This window comes from Leptonychotes weddellii, chromosome 1 (genome assembly GCF_054177405.1).
Source record: "Leptonychotes weddellii isolate Sample4059 chromosome 1, ASM5417740v2, whole genome shotgun sequence".
Lineage (NCBI taxonomy): Eukaryota > Metazoa > Chordata > Mammalia > Carnivora > Phocidae > Leptonychotes > Leptonychotes weddellii.
The window spans coordinates 3,172,601-3,194,366 of NC_138369.1; the positions used below are offsets into that span (position 1 = coordinate 3,172,601).

The 21,766-nt window shown below is 55.7% G+C and overlaps 1 protein-coding gene across 1 annotated transcript in view; it reads right to left on the reverse strand.

Moving 5' to 3' along the window:
* PTPRS (protein tyrosine phosphatase receptor type S) overlaps positions 1–21,766 on the reverse strand; it is a 67,024-nt gene that overhangs the window by 26,471 nt on the left and 18,787 nt on the right. Inside the window, exons 5-11 of the mRNA XM_081805236.1 lie at positions 21,434–21,622; positions 17,788–17,805; positions 15,281–15,391; positions 4,131–4,400; positions 1,850–2,431; positions 791–924; positions 334–478 (exon numbers count right to left, since the gene is read on the reverse strand). Coding sequence (XP_081661362.1) covers positions 334–478; positions 791–924; positions 1,850–2,431; positions 4,131–4,400; positions 15,281–15,391; positions 17,788–17,805; positions 21,434–21,622 — 1,449 coding nt within the window. The remainder of the gene's footprint in view (positions 1–333; positions 479–790; positions 925–1,849; positions 2,432–4,130; positions 4,401–15,280; positions 15,392–17,787; positions 17,806–21,433; positions 21,623–21,766) is intronic.

The following is a 21,766-nucleotide window of genomic DNA, read 5'->3' on the forward strand; positions in this document are numbered from 1 at the left end:
CCCCCCCCCCGCCCCCCACGCCTAGGATCAGGCACAGCGTGGCTGTTCCATGAGCCCCAGGTACAGGACTGGGGAGGGGCGGGGGGGGGGGAAGGAGAGAGAAGGTGCAGTGGACACCTGTCCCCGACCTAGGGGGCGAACCTCGGCGCCCCCAGGGCTCCAGGCCCAGGGAGCCGGGGGAAGCGGGGCCTGCGGGAACCCCCAGCGCAACGCGGGTGGGCACGTCCGAGGCCAGGCGCCCCCCCTCCCCCCCCCCCGCTGCGGCGGCGCGGCCAGGGTCAGTGTGCGCTGGGGCCCCCCCGCAGGGAAGAGCAGGCTCCGCGAGACACCTACTGGACTGCAGTGTGCGCTGCCGCACCACTGGGGTGAAAGCGCCCAGGCCCTGCGGAGAGCGGGCCGCCAGGCGGAAGGCGTACTCCGTGTTGGGCTTGAGGTCCTCCACCACAAATGCCGTGGCCGGGTCGAAGGTCCTCCCCACCTGGGGGCGGGGCGGGGGGGGGTAGGTGGAGACAGAGAGGCAGAGACAGAGAGAGCGCCAGGGAGACAGAGAGACAGAGACACAGAGATTGTGAAAGAGACACAAAGAGGGCAGAAGAGACAAATGGAGACACAGAGACAGAGACACGGGAAAGATGGAGAGATGCGCAATCCACCAGCGGCCAAGAGCAGGGGGAAGAGAGACATCCGGGCACCAAGTCAGTGAGACCTGAGGGCGCGCCGCCCCGCCCCCGCCCGCGGCCCCCCGCCCCGCGGCACCGCCCCCCCCCCCCCGTACGGTGCCCCCCGGTACCTCTCTGCCGTGGTCGCCCTCCCGGAACAGGAGCTCGTACTTGATGATGCTCTCCTGCCGCGGGGGGCTCCACGAGAGCCCGATGCTCGTCTCGGACTTGGCCTCGGCCCTGAAGTTCATGGGCTGGCCAGGCACTGTGGGGGAGGGGAGAGGAGGAGAAATGGGGGTGGCCGGGGAGGGGCCCACTCCACATGGGGTGCCCAACCCACCAGGTGTCCCCATTCTCCCAAAAAAGAGCCCCATGAAGCTCAGCACTGCCCTGGAGGTAAGGCTGCCTGTTCCCCGATGCTCCTGGAATGTTCTCCACTGTTCTCATTTCTCTTCTTTTCCCTGGGGGCCCCTTGCCACCCCTTGTTGCCAAGGGGCCCACCTCAATCCCCCCACCCTCTCTGCTTCCTCCAAATTGAAGGACAGAGGGACTGTGGGGATGACGTTTCAAAACACGGGTTCCCCATCCTGTGAGTGCTAGCTCTAGCACCACAGTTCTGACCCTTCTGTCCTTTCGTTGGGGCAGCTGCTGAGTCTTCTTGGCTTTGAGGTTCTGAAGCCTGAGGCCGAGGGGAAAGGACGGGAAACCCAGAGAGCTGGGGCCCCACACACCTAAATGCCCCACCCCGACCCTGCCCCTCAACCTGAGCCAGCAGGAGGCCAGCCGGCTGCCTTTGGGCAGATGCGCTTTTCCTTTCTAATTTCAAAGGAGGTGGCATCAATCTCCGATGAGAACGGAGAGCAGGGGTTCTCAAACTCAGACACAGCCGCCAGGATCTGTCTGGATGTCCAGTCATAGCCCCGTGGGCTTGCCAAATCAAATTTCCCAAGTGAAGACAGAAATGTGGGTTTTCTGGGACAACTTCCTGCGTTTGAAATGCTAGCACGAAAATATTTTAAAGCACCATGCAGGATGAACAAACCATTTTGTGGCTTCCAGGCAAGACCGGCTAGCTGCATGCTACGAGATACATGACTGCCCCCCCGCCCCGGCCCCGCCACCTCCTCCTGTTTCCACGACCCGGAATCCTGCTGTCCCCACAGAAGCCGCACCTCCCACTGGCAGCTCACCTCCCTGCTGTGTCTTGACCTGGATGGGGTCCGAGAGGGGCCCGTCGCCCACGGAGGTGAAGGCCAGCACGCGCACAGTATACGTCTCATCCTCCAGCAGGCTGCCCACGGTGGTCAGCAGGCTGTCATCCACGTTGTGCTTCTGCCAGTTGCCCACGGGGTGCTCGGGCTCCATGGTGTAGTAGATCCGGTAGCCCCGGATCAGGCCGTTGGGCTCCACGGGCTCCTCCCACTGGATGATCATGGTGGTGGCGCTCAGCATGCGGGCCTGCACGTTCCGGGGTGCGCTAGCTGGGGCCTGTTCGCCCGTGCGGGTGACCACTGACTCACTGGGAGGCCCCTGGCCGATGGAGTTGACAGCGGACACCCAGATCTCATACTCCGAGTTGGGGCTCAGGCCACCAATGCTGTAACGCGTCGTGGTGATGTCCTCTTTGATCTGGTAGGGCCCGTCCTGGCTCTTGGATTTATATTCGATGACATAGTAGGACACGGGGTCTGGGTTGCCGGAGTCCCATGTGATGGTGATGCTGGTGGCTGTGTTCTCTGTCACCACGGGAGTCCCCGGGGCTTTGGGGAGAGCTGTGGGTGGGAGGCAGGGTCACATGTCAGGCACGCTGGCTGCAGACCCCGAAGGTGCTGTGACTTTCAGCCACATGGCCACTGCCCTCGCTGAGCCTTGACTTCCTCGGCAGTGACCACAGGCCTAATGACCCCCGTCCCATCATCTATAGCTGGGTGCGGCAAACTATGGCCTGAGGACCAGCACCTGTTTTTTCTTTTTTTTTTAAGACTTTATTTATTTATTTGACAGAGAGAGAGATAGCGAGAGCAGGAACACAAGCAGGCGGAGTGGGAGAGGGAGAAGCAGGCTTCCCGCGGAGCAGGGAGCCCGATGCGGGGCTCGATCCCAGGACCCTGGGATCATGACCTGAGCCGAAGGCAGACGCTTAACGACTGAGCCACCCAGACGCCCCCAGCACCTGTTTTTATAAATAAAGTTTTATTGGAACACAGCCGTGCCTGCGTATTGCCGATGGCTGCTTCTGGCAGAGCTGGGGGGATGTCGCAGAGACTAGATGGCCCGTAAAGCTGAAAATGGGTGACTTTAAAAAAAAACAAAACAAAACTGCTCTTTAAGAAAAATATTTACCCTTGAGAATCTGAGAGGTCTGTCCCCCTCTCTGTGGTTCACTCTGCTCAGCCACGCTGTGTGTTCCCACGTCACACCTGCTGTTCCCTGTACCTGAAATGCTCCATCCCCAGAGGGCCACATGGCCAGCTCCTTCTCATTCCTTAATGCCTGCCCCCACACACCACCCTAGCTAGAGGCGCCCTTGCGCAGTGCTTAGCAGGGACCAGAGTCTTGTTCACAGCTGTGTCCCTAGCACCTGGATAATCGTGACTTTCTCTCCCACTTGTCCCAAATTCTTACGCCACAGAGGCCCCAGGAGAAGTTCGATTCCTCGGCAAAATGACCAACCAACCAGCTGGAGATGACACTTTTTATGGCCTGAGGGCAGGGCTTGGCAAACTGCTTCCAAAGGGCCCCACAGTAACTATTTTCAGCTTTGTAGGCCAGAGAGTCTTCGTTGAGATTACTCAGCTCTGCCCCTGCAGCCCAAAAGCTGCCACACACAAGACCTGGGTGAATGGGTGTGGCTGTGTGCCAATAAAACTTTATTTAAAAAAACTAGAGGAGGGCCAGATCCAGCCTGCAGGTTATAGTTTGCGCGCCCCTGTTCTAAAGCTAGAAAAATATTTGGGGGCACCTTCCTCTGAATCTCACCACGAACTTGAGACGTCAGGACAATCTATAGTCTTCTATCCCGGCCCCATCTCTCTAAGTCTGCACAGTCCATTTCCTTCCCTTAGAAGTGTTCTCCATCTTCTCTGGCTCATTCCTGTTCAACTTTTAATCTTTCTCTGACCTAACTTTCCTCGGAGGTGTGACCTTTACTCTGGGGGTCTGAACAGTGCCACGGGATCCCCGTCACAATCCCAATCAGGCTGTATCACAGCTGCCTGGCTATGCGGGTGTTTCTCATGCTGGACTCTAAGCTTGGCAGAACGAGACCATGCCTCGCTCCAAAGGGCCGGGCCCAGAATAACGTGTAACCAACAATATCTGTTCACGAAACAACTGTCCCCTTGGCAGCCACGAATGACCAAAGCCAGAATGGAAACTCGGAGCTTTTCCACCTGTACCCCCAACCTGTGTCCCCGGGAGAGGGGTGTCAAGAGATGACCTGCCTTCCTGGGCCCCACGGGCCCCGCTTACATTTCACTGTGATCTGGGCCACGGCCTCGATGACGCCCAGGCTGGACATGGCCACGCAAGTGTAGTTGGCAGAGTCTTTGACGTCTGTGAGCTCCAGCACGTTCCGACCCACGGGCATGTCGTCTTCAGGCGTCAGGTCTTCGGCCCCCTGCATCCACTTGACGTAGGGCATGGGCGAGCCCACAGCCACGCAGGTGATGTTCACGTTGCCACCTGGCATGATCTCGTGGCTCATGGGCAAGATGGAGAATCGCGGAGCCACGCGGCGGACTGGGGGTGGGCGGCGGCGGGTGGGGGGAGGGGTGCGGGGTGGGGGGGGCGGGGAGACGGGATGCAGAGGGGAAAAAAGAAAGAAAAGCAGGAAGAAAGAAAGAAAGAAAGGAAGGAAAGAAAGAAAAAAAGGAAAAAAAAAGTGGAAAACAATTTAAATATAAACAGGGCTGTTTTCTTCCCCCCAGCTGAAAATTTTTTTCTTCCAAATGAAAAGAAAACAAAAAAACCAAATTAAAAAATCAAATTCCAACACAAAGAAACCAAAACTTCAAAGGAAGGTACTTCACAAACAATATAGAGAGAGATATATTGATATATAATAAAAAGAGACATGAAGCATTATTTCGTAGCAACAGGGTTTCAAGAGACCAGAGTGGCTGGTCACAGCACAGTTACAAACACAAAAATTTATCAGCTGTTTCTCATCTTTGCTGACAGACGTGGCTTCAGGGAGCAGCCCCTCTGCCCGCTCTCCCAAGTGGGGAGCTTCGGAAGATTCTGGCTGCAGCTGTATGTGGGGGGGTGGCTCTGGGGAAGTCGGGACGGGGAGCGGGGAGGTCACGGAATCCGCCGGCCCCAGGAGGCAGAGGGGACCAGGACCTCGGCCCCCGACCCTCGTCCCCTCCGGTGACTCAGGGGCCCTGCCCACTTCCCAGGGGGCCCTCAAGGAAAAGATGAGAAACTCTAATGAAATTTTTGTGGTTTTTGGGTTGAGAAACCCTTCTAAAAGCTTCTGTCGGATCTGACAAGTTTCCATTGATAGATGCAGCTCTCAGAGTCACAAACAGCATGCAAAATAGGTTGGTTGAGAGAAAGAGAGAGAGAGAGAAAGAGAGAGGCAGAAGGAGGGACAGAGAGAGAGAGGTAATGCAAGGGAAGAGGCCTGGGTTTCAGGGGCCTTCAGTGCACGCTCGTGGGTGCCACAGAAGAGAGAGAGGAGCTACGGGAGAGAGAAAACAGGAAGACAGGCCCAGAGAGAGGGGGGCAGAGACAGAGAAGGAGGGAGGAGGGGGCCCACTTCAATGCTGCATATTAATTCTAGCGGATGTGACCCAATGTGACACGTCACATTGTCACATCACAGCCCTGGCAGAATCATAAATAGGATATTAATTAATAATAATAATAATAAAACAAGGGAATGAGCTTGAACGTTGAGAAAACAGGGACATGTTCTGTGCGTTTCTCAGCGGGGAAGCGGGTGCAGCCTTCTGTCCCAATCTCGCAGACCGTGAAGGCAGCAGGATGCATTTCGGGGGCTCCATTTTCGGAAGCTGGACAGGTTTCGGGGGTGGGGGGGAGGGGCGGACGCTAATGGCACCTGAACTTCCAAAAGGCGTGGCTGCCCCACAGGAGATGTTTAACTGCAGCGGGCGGGACCTGGGATGACCTAGTGGATCCCTCGAGCCAGAAAGAGGGTGTCCCTGGCTAAAACCTTGGGGCCTCGTGGGTCCCCAGCTTTGGACGGGTCAGGGAGTCTTGTCTCAAACTACAGAGATGACAGACTGGAGATTCAACAAGGCTCAAGAGGGCCACAAAATGACTTTTGGCACCCCGACCTGCCTTTGATTCCACACACTATTGGTGGTGGTGGGGTGGCTGTCGGGGTCTGGCTTGCCTTACAGAGGAGGGGGCTCCAGGGGAAAAAGGGAAGCAAGCCCGGGAACCCCGCTCTTCCAGCCTGGCTTCTAAGCTGGAAATCCCAACCCTTGCTCCCTGAATCCAGATGGCTAGAGGCAAAGAGGAGGGGGGCGGCTCCATGGGGGTGGGGGGACAGGGCAAAGAAGCGGCAGCCCTTCGGAAAAGGAAGCCCCACGAAAAGTCCAGTGTCACGTTGGAGACGGGATGGAGGAAGTGGAAGGTATCACTGGAGGGGAGGAGTGGGGGTGCGGGCGGGGGGAGACAGAGGGGCCATGCAGACAGACTGGGGGTAAGGGGCGGGGCAGGGCACTGGGATGGGGGGTGGCTTTCTGGCAGGGCTAGGTGGAGGGTGGGGGGAGTCGGGGGAGAATGGGGTCTGGCCAGCCAGCGGACGCGGTCCAGGCCAGCCGCCGGCATCCACAGCGAGGCACGAGTGGGATGCCCGACGCTGCGTTGTCATGGAAACAGAACACGATGGGGGATGAGCGTGGGGGAGCTAATTAATCAAGGACAGAAAACGGCATCGACGTCCAAAACCAAACCAGGAGGAACAAATGAAAAAACAAAGCGGACAAAAAAAGAAAAGGAAAAATCCAAAAAAAAAAAACCACAATCAAACAAAAATCCCCTCCGAAACAAAACACCCAAAAGCAAAAAGGAAAAAACAAAAACAAAACAAAACAAAATAAAAAGACATGGAATGTGTGGGGCTGAAAATCGGGGTCTGAAAGGGAGGAGGACTGTGACTTCCCCAGGGAGATGCCCCCCCCGCCCGCGGCAGAACACAGGGTCTGGCCTCCCCACCCAGCACTCGAGAACCCCGGCTGTGGGTTCGAAGTGGCCACGGAGGTGAGATCCTCACAGAAGAACCACCTTCGGGGCAAACCAGCCCAGCCCCGCTTCTTGGGGACATCCTGCCCCTGGCTGAGGGCTGGATGAACAGCCCTTGTCTCAGACACGCTGAGCACACAGCAAGGCAATTCCTCATGAGCTCGGAGTCTCACAGAGAACCTCTCTAGGCAGAGGCAGGAGAGCTGATGTAGCGGAATAAGACCCGTGGGCCTTGGGGAGGTCCCTCAGGTGCCTCGATTTCTTCATCTGTGAAATGGGGGTAACTGGGGACATGCTCAGAAGGCCCTTAGGTTGACTGAGGCAGTACCCAGCACACAGAGGGTACTCAGCCTGGGCATGGGGCCAGTGAAGTTTCCTTCTGGCCTCCCAGGGGTGGGGGGTGGGGGAAGATCAGCTAGATTCTCTACCTTAAGGGACTTTGGGATGAATTAGTTAAAAAAGGAAACAGAATTTCAGTAGAATCCCCACATCTCTTTATCCCTTCCAACTTGGTGCGGCAAATATCTGTACTGCCCATTTTGTGGATGAGGCAGTGGAGGCTCAGAGAAGTGATAGGGCTAGCTGGAAGACACCAAGGAAGTGGTGGGGCCAGAGCTCAAAGCCAGGACTGCCTGGTCCCTGCCTCTCGGGTAAAGCGAGTCTTCTCTCACCACGGCAAGTAGCAAGAATTACAGCCAAGTGTCTCTTCTTGGCACCTGGCTCTTTCAAACTCATGAGTATTTACCTTCTGGGGACGACAAAGAGGACCAAAGTACCCCATCACCTATATATACCTATCAACTGAATAATAACCAGTGACCACCAGTTGAATACTGTCCAGCAGTCATTATAACAAATGTCCAGAAGCCATTAGTAAGATGCCCATACAGAAAAGGATTATTGGAATATCGAAGGGAGTAAGTGCTAGATTTAGGATTTAAAGGTTAAATATGAGCCAAATTTATCCCTGTGTAATAAGGCTCAACATCTTGCCCCAGAGACCCCATTCACATCTGAACTTAAAGTATCTCTCCTTGGGGAGATCTGGAAGATACCTCCAACTTTTTTCAGAAGCAGGGACAAGCATCTATCTTGAATATGTAAAAAGCCTGCAGTATAGGATTGTTAATTATAAGTCAGTTAAATGTGGACGGGCATTTATCAACAGTAATTTTAGTGCTCACAATCCTGAACATGGCCAGCAGCCATCAGTTAAATGGATCTGCCAATATGCTGTAAACGCTGACAGCTGAGAAACTTTGCCTACCTGCTTTCTCATTCGCTTCATCTGCTTCTAAGGGTGTGCTGTAGGAAAAGGGCTGGTTTGCCACAAGTTTGGGGAGGATCATGCCCATCAGCACTAGGTGGCTCAGAACCCCCTGCGGGGTCTCATTAGGCCTCCGGGCAACCTCCCAGCCAGCAAGGGCGGGTGGCTGACGCTGTGTTCTGCCCAGTTTGGTGATGACACCCACCCACGACATCTTTCCACCCCTGGCTGCAAGCTTGAGGTGCGGGTTAGAAAGTAAGGTGGGCGCAGAGCCCACAGGACGGAGTGGCCCCGCGGGACCCCCGCCCCCAATTACCGACCTGAATGGAGGGTCCAGGCAGGTTATAAGGGGACCACACCAGCCTTGGTCCTCAGCACGCTCCAGCTGGCTCTCGTTTCCAGCTCTTCTCGTCACCGAGTAGCCGGGGGTCCCAGCGGGGAGGACCCGCATGGGTGAGGGGGTCAGGAGGGTGGGCGGTGGGGGGTGGCAGGTTGGGGGGGGTGGGTCGCTTCAAACCCCGATTCACATGGAAAAACAACTCAAAAACCGTCAAAGCAACCGGGAGACGACCCTTCCCCCAGGCAGGAAGAGGCAGAAACTCAAAAACCAAAAGGGGGAGGAGTTCAGGGGAGAAAGGGTGGGGAGGGGTGAGGGAAAACTCAAAAGTGAGGTGATCTGGTTGAAGCACTAGGTAGGGAACTCGACAGTGTCAGACATCTCAACTATTCGGCAAGCCGCAGCTCCAAGGGAGGGAGGGGGGAGCTCTGCCTGGCATTTTGGGGTAAGAGGAGCTGCTGGGTGCTCCTCTAGACTCCAAAATGAGGATGCGGGTGGGGAGGGGAGGGGGGGAGAGATGCCAAGAAGTTCTGCAGCCCCCACGGGCTCATTGAAGCTTAGATTACACCTGTCCAGGGAAGGGAGGGGTTCCGAGCCTGATTCCAAGGCCCGGTTCTCAGCCCCTCCATTGAACCCCAGCCTATGGCCCAGGGAGGGGGGGTACTGCCCCATGGCCTGCCTTGGGCATCTTCCTGTTCTTGCCCCCTTTCTACCATCCTGCCTCCTCCCTCCCACCACCAGCTCCCTCTGCCATCGAGATAGCGTGCATGGCCTGGAGGGACCTGGCTGGAGCTCGGCCCACCGGCTGACCAGCGGCCTTAACAAGTTGTTATCATTTTTAGTTGGACGTTTTGCTGCACTATCGATACTGATTTTATTTGCCTTTTTTGGTACCCTCTCTCTTGCCCCACTTTTTTTTTTGGTTCTAGCAGAAAATGGGATGACATCTTGCCAATCAAATGACTTCCTTGCCCGCCCCCCCCCCCCCGCTGTGGCGGCCAGAGACGTGGGGCTTTCCAAATGACAAGGTGTAATCTAATATTCCCCACTCCCCCCCTCCCCCAGAACAGAGGAAACAGCAATGCAAAGGGTGTGAGGCAGGCAGCAGGCGAGAGGTTCTAGAGCTCAGTGTTCCTGCAGAACGCCCCCTCCCTGCCGCCCCATCCTGGAGCCCCCTCTCCCCTTGGGATGAGGGTGGGATGAGGAGAAGGGCTGGGTTCTGTCAGGGTCATGCCAGGGGCCTTGGGGGCAGGGCAGGGGGAGGCACGACCAGGCGTGATCAGCAGGAACTGGGGGGCTCACCAACACACCCCAGTGCAAATCTTTCTGGAGATACAGGAGGTTGAGGGGGATTCCAGGCCCAGTATTTGTATCTAATCCTTTTTGGGGCTGGGGGTGGAAGTAAGGAAAACACCTAGAAGTCAGACCCACCAATCTGACATGGCTTGGGTGCCAGAGGTTTAATTTTAAAAAACCATCTGTCCCATAAAAATCCCACACCATGGTTTGATCTGCAAAGGCCTGGGGACGGGACACAGAGAGAGTTCTGGGGAGCACCCAGAAATCGGGGCAATCTAGACCCACCACTGGCATTGGGCATCGAGTCCCATTCCTGAGCTCAAGATTCGAGACCTGTCATTGAAGTATCCCAGCCCCATCTGACCTCCTCCCAAACCCTAAAGGCATCCTGAGTCCCTGGAAGGTGGACCGCTCTTCCCCATGCCTCCAGCACACTCCAAGTTCTCCCCGCAAGCCCTCACACCATCAGGAGGGCGGTGCACCATTTAACTGGGTCCCACGCACCATGGGTTGATGATGCTATGTCAAATGTCAAGTGGTAAAGGCGCCACCTTTAGCCACCAAAGCGAGACCGGAAAGCCTTACTACGTTAAAGAGACAAACAAGAAAATCAACAGCCAGGGAGAATGTAATCTGATCACCTTCCCACCTTGTTAAAAACTGGAGCTGCATCTTCCCCAGGGGAGTTCTGGGACTGGGAATGGCAGATGTATTAAAAAGTGGGCTCGGTTTGGACATCGGCCCTTTGCATCTCAGAGAGATCCGTTTCAAGAGGAGAAGGGCCCCGTCTGAATATCCCGCCCCCTGAACCTCCCAGGGGCAGCAGAAGCTGGTGACGGGGAATTAAAGGAGTCCAGCTGGAGGTAGGGACTCCTGGCAGCCTGCCCTAGCAACAGTGTAAATGCTTGTAGCTTTCAGGGTGGAACACGCCAGCTGGTCCCCTCTTCTGGTGGACTGGGGCTTCTCTGCAAGGTAGCTCAGCGCCCAAGCTGGGCCTGTCGTTTTTTGTTTGTTTTTTTTTTGCCTGTTCGTACTCCGTGGCCACCAAATTCCCTGGCAGAGTGACAGGAGGAAAGATGAAAGATGTGGCTCTAGGGCGGCCACTGATCTCGCAGGAATTGGGTCGGAACCCGGAGAAAATGAAACCACGGGATGGGTTCAGAAAAAGCACCAGCGAAAAACGAGATCTGAGCACGTGAGTTCACTTCTGCCCTACAGCTCTTTTCAAAGCAGTTTTGCCATAGCCATCTTTTTCCAATGGTGGCTCTGCGAAGTACATAATGGGCCAGATGAGGTCCCCAAAGAAGGGAAGTGTCTGCTCGAACTCTTTCCTTCCCCGCTCTACAATCCCACTAGATGATCTCTTCTATGCCGGACACTAACACAGGGCACTTGAGCAGTAATTCGCTCAATGGAATCCTCCCAACTCCCCTGTGAGTTAGAGCAGGGATGACCCTTCTTGTGCAGATGAGGAAATGGGACCCCAAGGGATCAGGTGACTAGCCCAAGGTCACATGGCCAGAGAGGGGCAGGGGCAGCATTTGAATCCAGGTGGGCCAGAGCCCAAGACCTTGAGCCACTTCTCAGCTCTAATTCACTGGGACCCAGCTTTGGTGGAGGGGTTGGGAGAACCTCTCCTCTACTTTTTGGAGCTCCTCTGCAGCTCGGCCTGGCAGCTCTCACCCTGGGTTAAAAAGGAGACAGGAGAAAGCAATCTCCTCTCACTGCATCTAAAGTCCTCTTGCCAACTTGGCCCCGGACTTCCCAGTAAGTGGGAGATTAGGGAAGGAAGGTGAGGGACAAGAGGGTAAAAATGGTGGCCCCAACAAGCTGGCCTCTTCTCTCAACTCCCACCTACGCTGGGTAGTCAGCCGAGGGTCCAGGGGCTAGAAATCTAAATGGATTTTTTTATTTGGGGTTGGAGTAGTATTCTCAAGGGCTTGACTTTCTTCAGGGAGGGAGAAGAAGATGGGAGCGTGCATCTCCAAATCTCCGAAGGTTTGCAGGAGTGAGAGAGGTACTTTGGTGGGGGCGGGGGGGGGGGTGCAGAGACAGAGAGAGACAGAGACAGAGAGAGGCAGAGACAGAGAGAGAGAGAGACAGGCAGTGGGAGAGCTGGGGAGGCAGAGAGAGAGGGGGGAGAGGCTATGCCCAAAGTTCCCCTGGGTTTTCTCCAGAATTCCACAGTTCTGATGCTTAGGTACTCAGAAAGTGACCATGCTGTGTTGCTGGACAAGATGCCTGTGACTGGGCCCAGAGCCGGTGAGGGGGTGGAAGGAGCAGCCAACGTCACCTGGGAGGCGGAGGCATAGCACTGTAGGGCGGGCTAACTGCCTGCGTATTTCTTCCAAAGTTGGTCATGCTACGTTTTCTGACAGACAGTTTTGTATTTGTGCCCAGCCAGGATGCCAAAGTCATCACGCCAGCTGCCATCCTGAGCACTGCCTATGTGCCAAGCATGCATCATTTCGGGAGGATGATCCAAGGTAAGGTAGCCACTTCCCACATTTGGACTGCCACTCTAGTGAACAAGAACTTGAAATGCTGGTTGTTGCCCATTTAGCTACGCTTCAAATGCCTGTTTTCTGGGTCGTTTGGGAGAGTGGGAGGTGGTCTCATGCTGAGGCAGAAAGACAGGGACACGCCTGCTTAAGCCCCCTTCCAACATGGCTGCGCTGTGGGGCTAAGGCACCACCTCTGGGGAAAAGGGGGCTGGACGGCGAGGCCAGGCAAATGGGGCTGCTCTCCCCCACACCCCCCACCATCTGTCTATGTCACCTCCCTAGTGCCCTTGAGCCTGGGCGGTCACTTTCTGCCCCAGCATCCCAGCTGTGGGACCCCTACTGCCCTCCTGGATGGTAGCTGGGACAGGAACACTGGCTTTTAAATCACAATGCGTTTGGAGAACAACCACAGAACAGCTCAGCCCAAGAAACCGAAAGCAAATAGCACGGAAACACGAGACAGAACCAAAGACGAAACGCTTTGGGGTAGAAGGGGACCAGGGTGAACGGGGATGAGAGGGGGGAAAAAAAAACGAACTGATCGGTTTTTTCCCCCCAAAACAAAACAAAACCAAAATAATTAGTAATAATAATTAAATAAAAGAAAGAAAGAAATACGAAGGAAACCAAAGGAGAAAAACAGAACAGGAGACGAGAAACACTCCAACAGAAGGCGCTGGGAATTCACCAAACCAAACCAACAAGAGTGGCATGCAGAGAAATTTTTACATTCTCCCGGCATGCATCAGGCCCAAGTTACCATGACGACGAGGAGTGCAAAAAACTTAGCAACAACATTACCAACGGATGCATAGAGGCGACCACAATGCAAGCATCGCATGTGTGCGGCCGGCCCTAGGCCGGGCTGGGCGCGGCTGAAATTTTCGTGTCTTTCTGGGTTTTTGCTCTCGCTTGGCGGTTTTTTTTGTTTTGTTTTGTTCGCTTTGTGCTTACTATTCGTATTCCGTCATTTATTTATTTATTCGATCTTTCGCTCTTATTTTCCGTGTGAGTGTCTGAGTGTGCGCGTGTGCGTGTCTGTGTGAGTGTCGTGTGTGTGCGTGTCACTTTCAGAATGTAAAAATGTGGGTAAAGAAAGTAAAAAAGAAAAAAACACACCAACCTTCTCGAAGCTCTGAGGGATGTAAAGGGGGTTTGATGCAGAACACAATGACATGGGGAGAAGAGAAAAAATAGGGGAGATACAGAGAGTAAAAAGAGGACTTCCCAAGGCTAAAAGCTGCAATAGTTTGTTGTTTTTTCTTTAAACCAAAAAAAAAAATTAAAATTAAAAAATAAAAAAGAACAGCAATGACCTTTTTTCTTTTCTTGACATATTACATTCGTCTTCCACGACTCTTTTTTTTTTTTTTAAATTCATTTCTGGAGCATCTGAGACCCAGGCAAAGATTGGGAGGCTGGACCCCCAAAAGATCAGAGGCTCATGCTGCGGACCCCACCTCCAGGGGGCTGAGGACATGGGGGTCCCCTTCCCTCAGGGCACCCTTGCTAGAGGCCTCCCCCCCACCCCATGCCTGCTGTCCACGCTCTCTCCTTGAACCCTGCCAGACTTACAAACCCCCATCCCAGATGTTTGCAGAGAAATAAGCAGATTAGACGAAGACCAGTCAGCCGGAGTCATGGACGCACCATAACTCACCAGAGGTGCCACGGCAGGAGATCGGTGCGGGCCCCCTGCCCACCCTCGCACCCACGTCCCCATTCCCTCCCTCCACGCGGCCTCCTCCTCACAGACAGGATGTCAAACCCAAGGTGCAGAACCAAGGAGCTGCTTCGGGGCCGGTGGGGCTGTGCTTGGTGGGGACCAAGCAGGGAGGGTCTGTGGGGGAGCAAGGAACTGCCCCGCTGCCCAGCTGGAGAACAGTGGGGGCTTGGTGTCTCGCGTGGGGGAAACTGAGGCCCGGAGAAGTGTGGGTGCAGTCAAGTATACAGAGCCAATCAGGGCAGCCCTGGGGTTTGAAGGGGGCCCTGTTTCCTGGCAGCAGAGGCTGTTTCTACCCCGAATCTGATCAGACACAACCACTGGGAGGCGGGAGAGGGAGGAGAGCAAATGGAGGAGGAGGAGGCAGATTAAAATTTCTGGAAGAACTGAAGAGAACCAACACAGGGATAAGAGGGGTCGACCCTGGCCTCTGGGGACAAGGGAGCCCCCGGAGCCTCTGAGGGGACATCAAGGGACCGAGAAGGAAGTCGGTGTAGATGCTCCCCAGGGCCGCCTTCGGGGGTGGGGGTGGGGGGGCACTGGGGCAAGGACCCGGGCTTCCGGGCATGATGAGAGCGACAAGCCTCACTGGCGTGCCGTGCCTGCCGCGGCCTGACGGGGTGCCAAGCCCCAGGCCTGCGTGCCTGCTGTGGCCCCGGCCTCGCTTGGGCCGACACGCGTCCTTTCCTGAGGGCGACTAGGAGACAAAGAGCACCAGGCTCGGGGACAGCCGAAGGTGCAGGGGCCGGCGGGGGGCGGCCTCAAAGACCCCTCCCCAGCTCTCAGATTGAGGGTGCTGGGGGTGGGTGAAGCGGGGAGCTACGAGAGGCCACGGAGTCTGGAGAAGCAAAGCAAGCACACAGCAAGGGGGGGGCACGGCACGACACACCACAGAAGCCGACTCGGATGGGCGGGCGGGCGGGCGGGCGGGCGGGGCAGAGGCCTGCAGGCTCCCCCAGCCCTGTGGGCCCAAGACTGACCCCATTGGCCCTGCCCCGTTCCCTCCTGCCTCCCCACCAAGTCCTGCAGCCCATGGGGTGTCTGTCACAGGCATGAGGGTGGAGGGTGTAAGCACCCCCCATTTTAGAGGTAAAGAAACTGAGGTCCAGAGAGGGATGCCGCCTCACCCAAGGTCCTGCTGTGACCAGGGGGTGGGGGGGCCCTCCTGCTCGGGTCTGCAGGGAACAGGGGAGCCCGGAGGCTGTGAGCCCAAGGAGGAAGGGGGAACAGGATAGGACGGGTCCCTGCCTTCGACCTGGATACGGCGTTCCCTACCTCGCACGTAGAGGTTGGCGGGTGAGGAATAGCGCACACCGGCGCTGTTGGTAGCCACGCACTCATATTTGCCTTGGTCCGTCTCCTCACTGCTCTCGATCTGCAGGGCCCCTGCGGGGAGAGGGGAGAAAGCCTGGCCAGTCAGGGAGGGCCTGGGCCTGGGCTGGGTGGGCTGTCCCAGAGCCCCGTTCCGCCTGTCTCTTGTTCTGTCTGGGCCAGACAGAGGCAGACGAAAGAGATGAGTTAGTCTAGAAACCCTGGCTGGGCTGGGGGGGCTCCCTGGCTCGTCTCCCCTCCCCCCAATCCAAGTCTAGCCCCAAACCAGCCTAAACACACTGCATTTCCCCTGCAAAAGTCCTCCATTCTCACTGGGAAACCCAGTGGATGTCTGGCTGGTGCTTCAGAAATGACCGCCGGCTTTAACTACGGAGCCGGAGAGGTGTGTGCCACAGAGGGGTGTTTGCAAAAGCACCGAGTGATGCTCTCCAGGCAAAGGGCATTCATAACCCACAGCAGTCATCTGTGAGACCCTGGGGCCTCAGGGGCGGCCACAAGGAATGTGCAAGTTCAGGAAGCTCGTGGTTGCCCTGCTGGTTTCAACCAGTGCCCATGTGTAAATGAACACGGGTCTGGGTTCCTCGAGTGTGTTTGAAATGACAGGTCTCAAAGCCTGCAGTGCCCATAAATAGAGACAAGGTTGTCTTTCTTTAAGACTAACTGAAATTTTAGGACTGGGATACCTCTCACATTAGCTAAGGTAAAGGACGTTGAGACTGATATATACATCAAGTATGTTTGAAATAAAAAACTTGGATTAAAAGCCCCCTGTACCTGAGATTAATTGAAGAGGAGCTTGAATTTCCCCATGGATGCCCCTAATGTCATCTACGCAAGTCTGAATTCACCCACCTGTTTTAAAACCACAGGCCTGGATTCAGGATCCTGGTGCTGATGAGTAATCATTAATAAACTTCCTCAAGTGTGTTTGCAATTACGGTCCTAGACCCAGGTCCACGGCACTCTTGGGTTAATGGGGAAACTTTTCAAGTGTTTGAAATCAGAGATCTGAATGAAAACCTCTAATACCCACAAATAAAATGGAGGTTGAAGTGCCACAAGTGTGTTTGAAAATAACAAGCCAGGATCAAAGAATCTGCTGGTCATGAGTGAATAAAAGTCTAAAGAAGAGGCCAATTTCCTCAAGTATCCTTAAAAACATAGGCCCAAATCAAAGGTCTTAATGCCTATGAGTATATGAAAATAGAGCTGATTTCCCCTATGTTTGAAATCACAAGCCCAGATCAAATATGTTACTTCCCACGAACATATGAAAATGAATGAACCTTCTCAAGAATATATGAAAGCACGGGCCTTGATCAAACACTGCAGTGCCCATGAGTAAATGAGAATGAGGCTAACATTTCCCCAAGGATATCTGAAACCACAAGTCTGGAACAAATCCTCATTTTCACAAGTAAATGGAGCTGAGTGAACATCTTTAAGTATATTTAAAATCACAGACCTCAAAAAATACTTGAACACCCATGAGTAAATAAAAACGAGGCAAATGTTTCCACAAGTATGTTTGAAATCAAAGGCCTGGATCAAAGTTTTCGTTTTCATAACTAAATAAAACTGAGTGAACATCTCTAAGTATGTCTGAATCACAGGCCTGGAGCCACATGCTTGTTGACCATGAGTGAATGAAAGATGAGTGAATATCTCCAAGTGTGTTTGAATCACAGGTATTAGAATTCCTGGCACCAGGAGTCCAAAAATCCAGTCCAAGCTCCCAAGAAGTCCCCTCTACCCAGCTGTTCATGGCTGTCCCATGGAAATGACATGGACCCACAAATTAGGACCCCAGATTAGTTTCTTTGTGGGCTACAGAAGCAGGTTCTTCCCCCATATCCCACACTTCCTACTTTCCCCCAACCTCAAGGCTCTGAATAGCAGGCAGGCAGGCATTACTGTGGAGGCCCAGAGAGGGCAGGGAGCCTGCTCTAGGTCACACAGCATCCTGTGGCAAAGCCAGGACCAGGACATCGACTTTTCCCTAGGGTTCCCACCCAGGCCTATCCTAGTCTATTCCAGTCAGCACTAGGGAAGTTGGCCTTTGAGACTGCCTGTCTCTCTGCTCCCTCGGGCAGGACCCTCAGATCAAAAAGGACGGGAAGACTGAGGCTGGAGAAACACAAGGCCTGTGTGCAAAGCAGTGATCAGAATCTGCTTCCCAGAGCGCTGGGCGGACATGGGAGGCACTGCTCCTTCCTGAGGAGACAGCCCCTTCCCTGAGGCCAGATGGCCTGAGGGGCAGCCATGGCCACACTCGGCCCCCCAGCCACACACAGCGACATAGACACAGAGACTGGACAGACACTGGGCAGGGTGGCAAGGGGGAAATATGTGGAAGGGGCCTGGGTGCAGCCCCCCATGGAGTCTGGGGGGCTGGGTGGGCAGCAAGAGAGAGCGTGAGTGGGCGGGTGGGTGAGGAAAGAGCCTCTTACCTCGGATCGGAGTGCTTTCTGTAAGGGAAGCAGAGAGAGTCAGGTGAATTTCAGAAGGCAGTCCTGGGGGGCCGGGGGGGCCCCAGGGAGGCCAGGCTGGGCCAGAAGCCAGGCCTGTCCACTCTGCCCCCAGGGGGTGGGGGACTGAGCCAGCCCTGAGCCTAGGGACCCTACAGGGTCTGAGGGCTTGTCAGTCAGGAAGGCTTCCCACAGGAGGCGGCAGTCTCCTGGGGAAGGAGGGACTGAGTCCAGAAGCCCCTCTAGACTGTTCTTAGGGGTGTCCCTATGGCCCAGGGAGGTCTATGGCCTGGCCTGGCCCTGTTGGCTGCCTTCCTTTTGGGCTGAGGGAGGGAGGTCACGGACCTCCCTTTCTTCTTTCCTTCTTGGAAGGGACAGGGAGCGAGGAGGGTCTTGGGAGTCTTGTTAGAGACAGGGGAGAGGGGTTAGTGCCCCAGGGCTGGGCATTAATAAAGCAAAGGGAAGGCGTTACAGATAGGCCAAGTAAGGGGGACAGGGGAGAGCAGCAAGGGGGAGTGAGGGCGGAGGGAGGGCCCTCCCGCCTCCTTAACCTCCAAAAGGAAAAGAGGAAAGGGCGATCTGCACGTTGACCTGGGCGCTGGGGGCAGGGGACAACTCAGGACACACAAAGAAGGCGGTCCTGGCTTGGAGATTTATACCCCCAGCTCATCTTCCTGGGAGAGATCCAGCCCCCTCTCTCTCTGCTGACGGACAGCTGATAACCCCACCAAGAACAAGTGGAGCCCGGAAACCCCAAGGCCAGGGCAGCGTGAGAGAACACAGCTCCTTCCGCACAGTGAAGGCAAACCGATGGGCAAACGGATGCCCAGAGGGGCCGGCAAATTGTCACACCATGAGTCAGAGGCAGGGGTGGGCTCTGAACCCAGCTCTCCAGCCTCCCAGACCTCTGTATTACCTCTTACAAAATCCTCAGACCGACGAGGCCCCCTTCTCCTCTTTACTCGGGAGGAAATGGGAATTCACTTAAGGTGGCAATGACGACCAGAACCTAGGTCGGTGGGAATCCAGAGGCCAAAGAATGGGACCTCCCAAGATGGCCAAACAGCCCAAGGCCACTATATTGAGGGGAGAGGATATGTCTCTTGGGTATTAAAGGTGGTTCTACTGCTTAACCCGAGCAAGAGGAGAAGGAACTTTCATGGGCCAACATCAGTCATTCTCACTCTAGTAAGAATTAGCCCTGCAGTTGGTTTCAGGGCATTTAGGCTGGATGTTGGTAAAAGAGGGAAGTGCCCAGTGCCAGCCCAGCTGGAAAAGTCCTCTCTCCCTCTCAGACCCAGCTCCCAAACTTCTGCAAGTTCCTCATTTTCCAGCAATGTCAAGGCTGGGGGACTGTTAGGTGCAAAACTCCACTAGCTCTAGGATTCCCCTAATTTCCCCTTAGTCCCCATTCTGGGGTCTGACCGGCCCCCTTGTGGCCTTGTGTTTTTTCCTCTTTTCCTTTTGGGCTCCTCTCTCTGCAGCCCCCTGGTGCCTGACAGGGGAGGGCTGGGTGGCTGGTGGGGGAGGGGGGTCGTTAGTAAACATGCCACGTGGAGTGGGTCATCGTTACTGTCACAGTGGCTGTTAGTCTGCGGGGAGGGGGCGGGCGGGGAGGGGAACGAAGAGGGGACGTTAGTTGTTGACGTGGTGAACAAATGAGACTTACCAAAGGTTTCTGAACGTTTACAACAGAGGGACAAGAAAAGAGAACAGGATCATTAATGGGTGTTATGCAAAAGCCTGTATCCTCACTGGGGCGGGGCAGGGAGGGGAGGTCAGAAGAATAATCAGATTATGATCAATAAAGCAGCTCACGTTTGCTGAGCACCTAGTCTGTGCCAGGCATTCCGTCACGAGCCCCTCACACCACTGCCAGGGAGGAGGTGCATTATATGGTCCTGAGACCCAGAGGAAAAGACCTTCTCTAGGACACAGCAGACACGGGCCCAGGCGGCTGGGCCCTGGGCTCCCTGCTCTTCATCAGCCCTGTCTATCGGGGCCCGTGAGGGCAGAAGCCAGCAGGGAAGGAACTGGATCCTCAGGCTGCCATCATCCCCCAGCTGAACCCCCCAAGCTGCAAGTATCCTCAGACAGGATAGGAGGAGGAAGGCTGTCTACCCCCCACCCCGCCCCGGGGCAAGGTCCAGGTCTCTCCAGGGAAGAAACTCTGGGCTTAACGTCTTTCCCTTCTCAGAGCTTGGGTCTGAGCTGGGGAGAAGTGGAAAGCAAAGGACGGGCAGACAGACCTCTCAGAGGATGGGACCGGGCAGTGAGTGGGGGCATTAAGAACAACTGGGAAGCCTTCAGGCAGGGCTGGCTCGCGGGCGGGCGGGGGGCAGGTCCTCAGAGGAAGTGGGGAGAGAAAGCAAAGTGGTGTGCCCCAACATGTGTAACAGTGGACGAGAACACGCGGGAGTACACGCGGGCACATCCCTACCACGTTTGCACACATGGGGACTGCAGACGTGGCCTCAGACGTGTGCACGCGCCCGGGAGGGACAGTAACGTGGGTGCGCGTGCAGCCAAGATGCACGTGGACAAGCTCTGCTCTGGGAGGGAGAAGGCGAACCCACGTGCAGGCAGCACGGCCTGCGTTGGACCTCACGCGGGAAGCAGGTCAGGCCGGCATAGGGAGCCCAGACAAGCACATGTGGACTTGTCATGAAGCAGTGGGACAAGTGACAGAACACAACAGCCCCCCCAGACAGACAGACTCACAGATGGGGCACATGGGTGTTATGCCGAGACACAACCGTGGAACCACCCATCCCAAGGTGGCCAAGGCCTTGTGCTCTGGCCCGGCCAGGGCCTGGACAAACAAGCTGGACTGCCTATCTGTGCCCCGTCACGTCCCTAGTGCTTCGGTCTTGGAGACACTCTCTCCCTGCAGCTCTCTATGGCTCCCCATTACCTTACCTGTCTAGGGCCTCCTACCTCCTCTGTAAACGCTCACTGCATCAGCACTGGAAATACTCTCTTGCCTTTGCCTTAGACATCTCCCCTCTACTCTGGCCTGTCTGCACCCCATTATATCCTCACTGGACAGGTCTACGGCTTCAGCAGAGAAGATGCTCTCCCTCCGCCACCTTCCATGCCTCCCCATTACCTTGACTGTCTGTGCCCCACCACACACCAAGTGGTTAGGCACTGAAAATGGCCATCCTCGCCACTCTCCACGGCGCCCCCCACCTCTGCCTGTCTGAACTGCACTGTGTCCCCACTGCTGGGGCCCTGCTGATATGCCCCACCTCTGTGGCTCTCCATCACTTGCAACATCTATGCCTCATTAGGACGGCGCTGCTTGGGGACTGGAGACACTGCCCCTGTGATCTCTCTAGCTCCCCATCACTGTGCATACCGGGATCCATTATAACCCCAGTATATGGACACACTCCCCTCCTACCATCTGCCATAGCTCCCCACTGCCCCTGCCTGTCCATGCCCCATTATATCCCTGCTGGCTCAGCTCTGAAGATACTCTCCCCACGCCAATGCCCTCCCCATGGCTACACATCCCCTCTGCCTTTCTGTCTCCCATTAGTCCCCAGGGCTTGGGCCCTGGAGATGCCGCCCTCCCCCCGCTGCCCTCCATGGCTCCCGCATCCTCCCGGCCACCTGTGCTCACCTGACCGCAGCTGCTTTATGCGCCCGTTGCTGGCACTGGGGTCCACAGGCAAGAAGTCCTTGAACCAGGTGATCTCGGGGTCGGGGTTACCACTGGCAGCACAGAGCATAGTAGCTGTCCGTGTCCGCTCCACCACCTTCAGCTGGGGGCCCATGTCGATGTTGGGGAAACCGGGGGGCAGCTGGTCCTCTGAGGGTGGAGACAGGGGAAGAACAGGGATGACCCTACAGGGTTGGGGGGGGAGGGGGCGGGTCCAGACGCTGCCTGCCCAGGGCAGCTTTTGTGGCTTGCTTCCTGCTTGCATCACTCCCATGGGAGGTAGTGCAGGGGCGG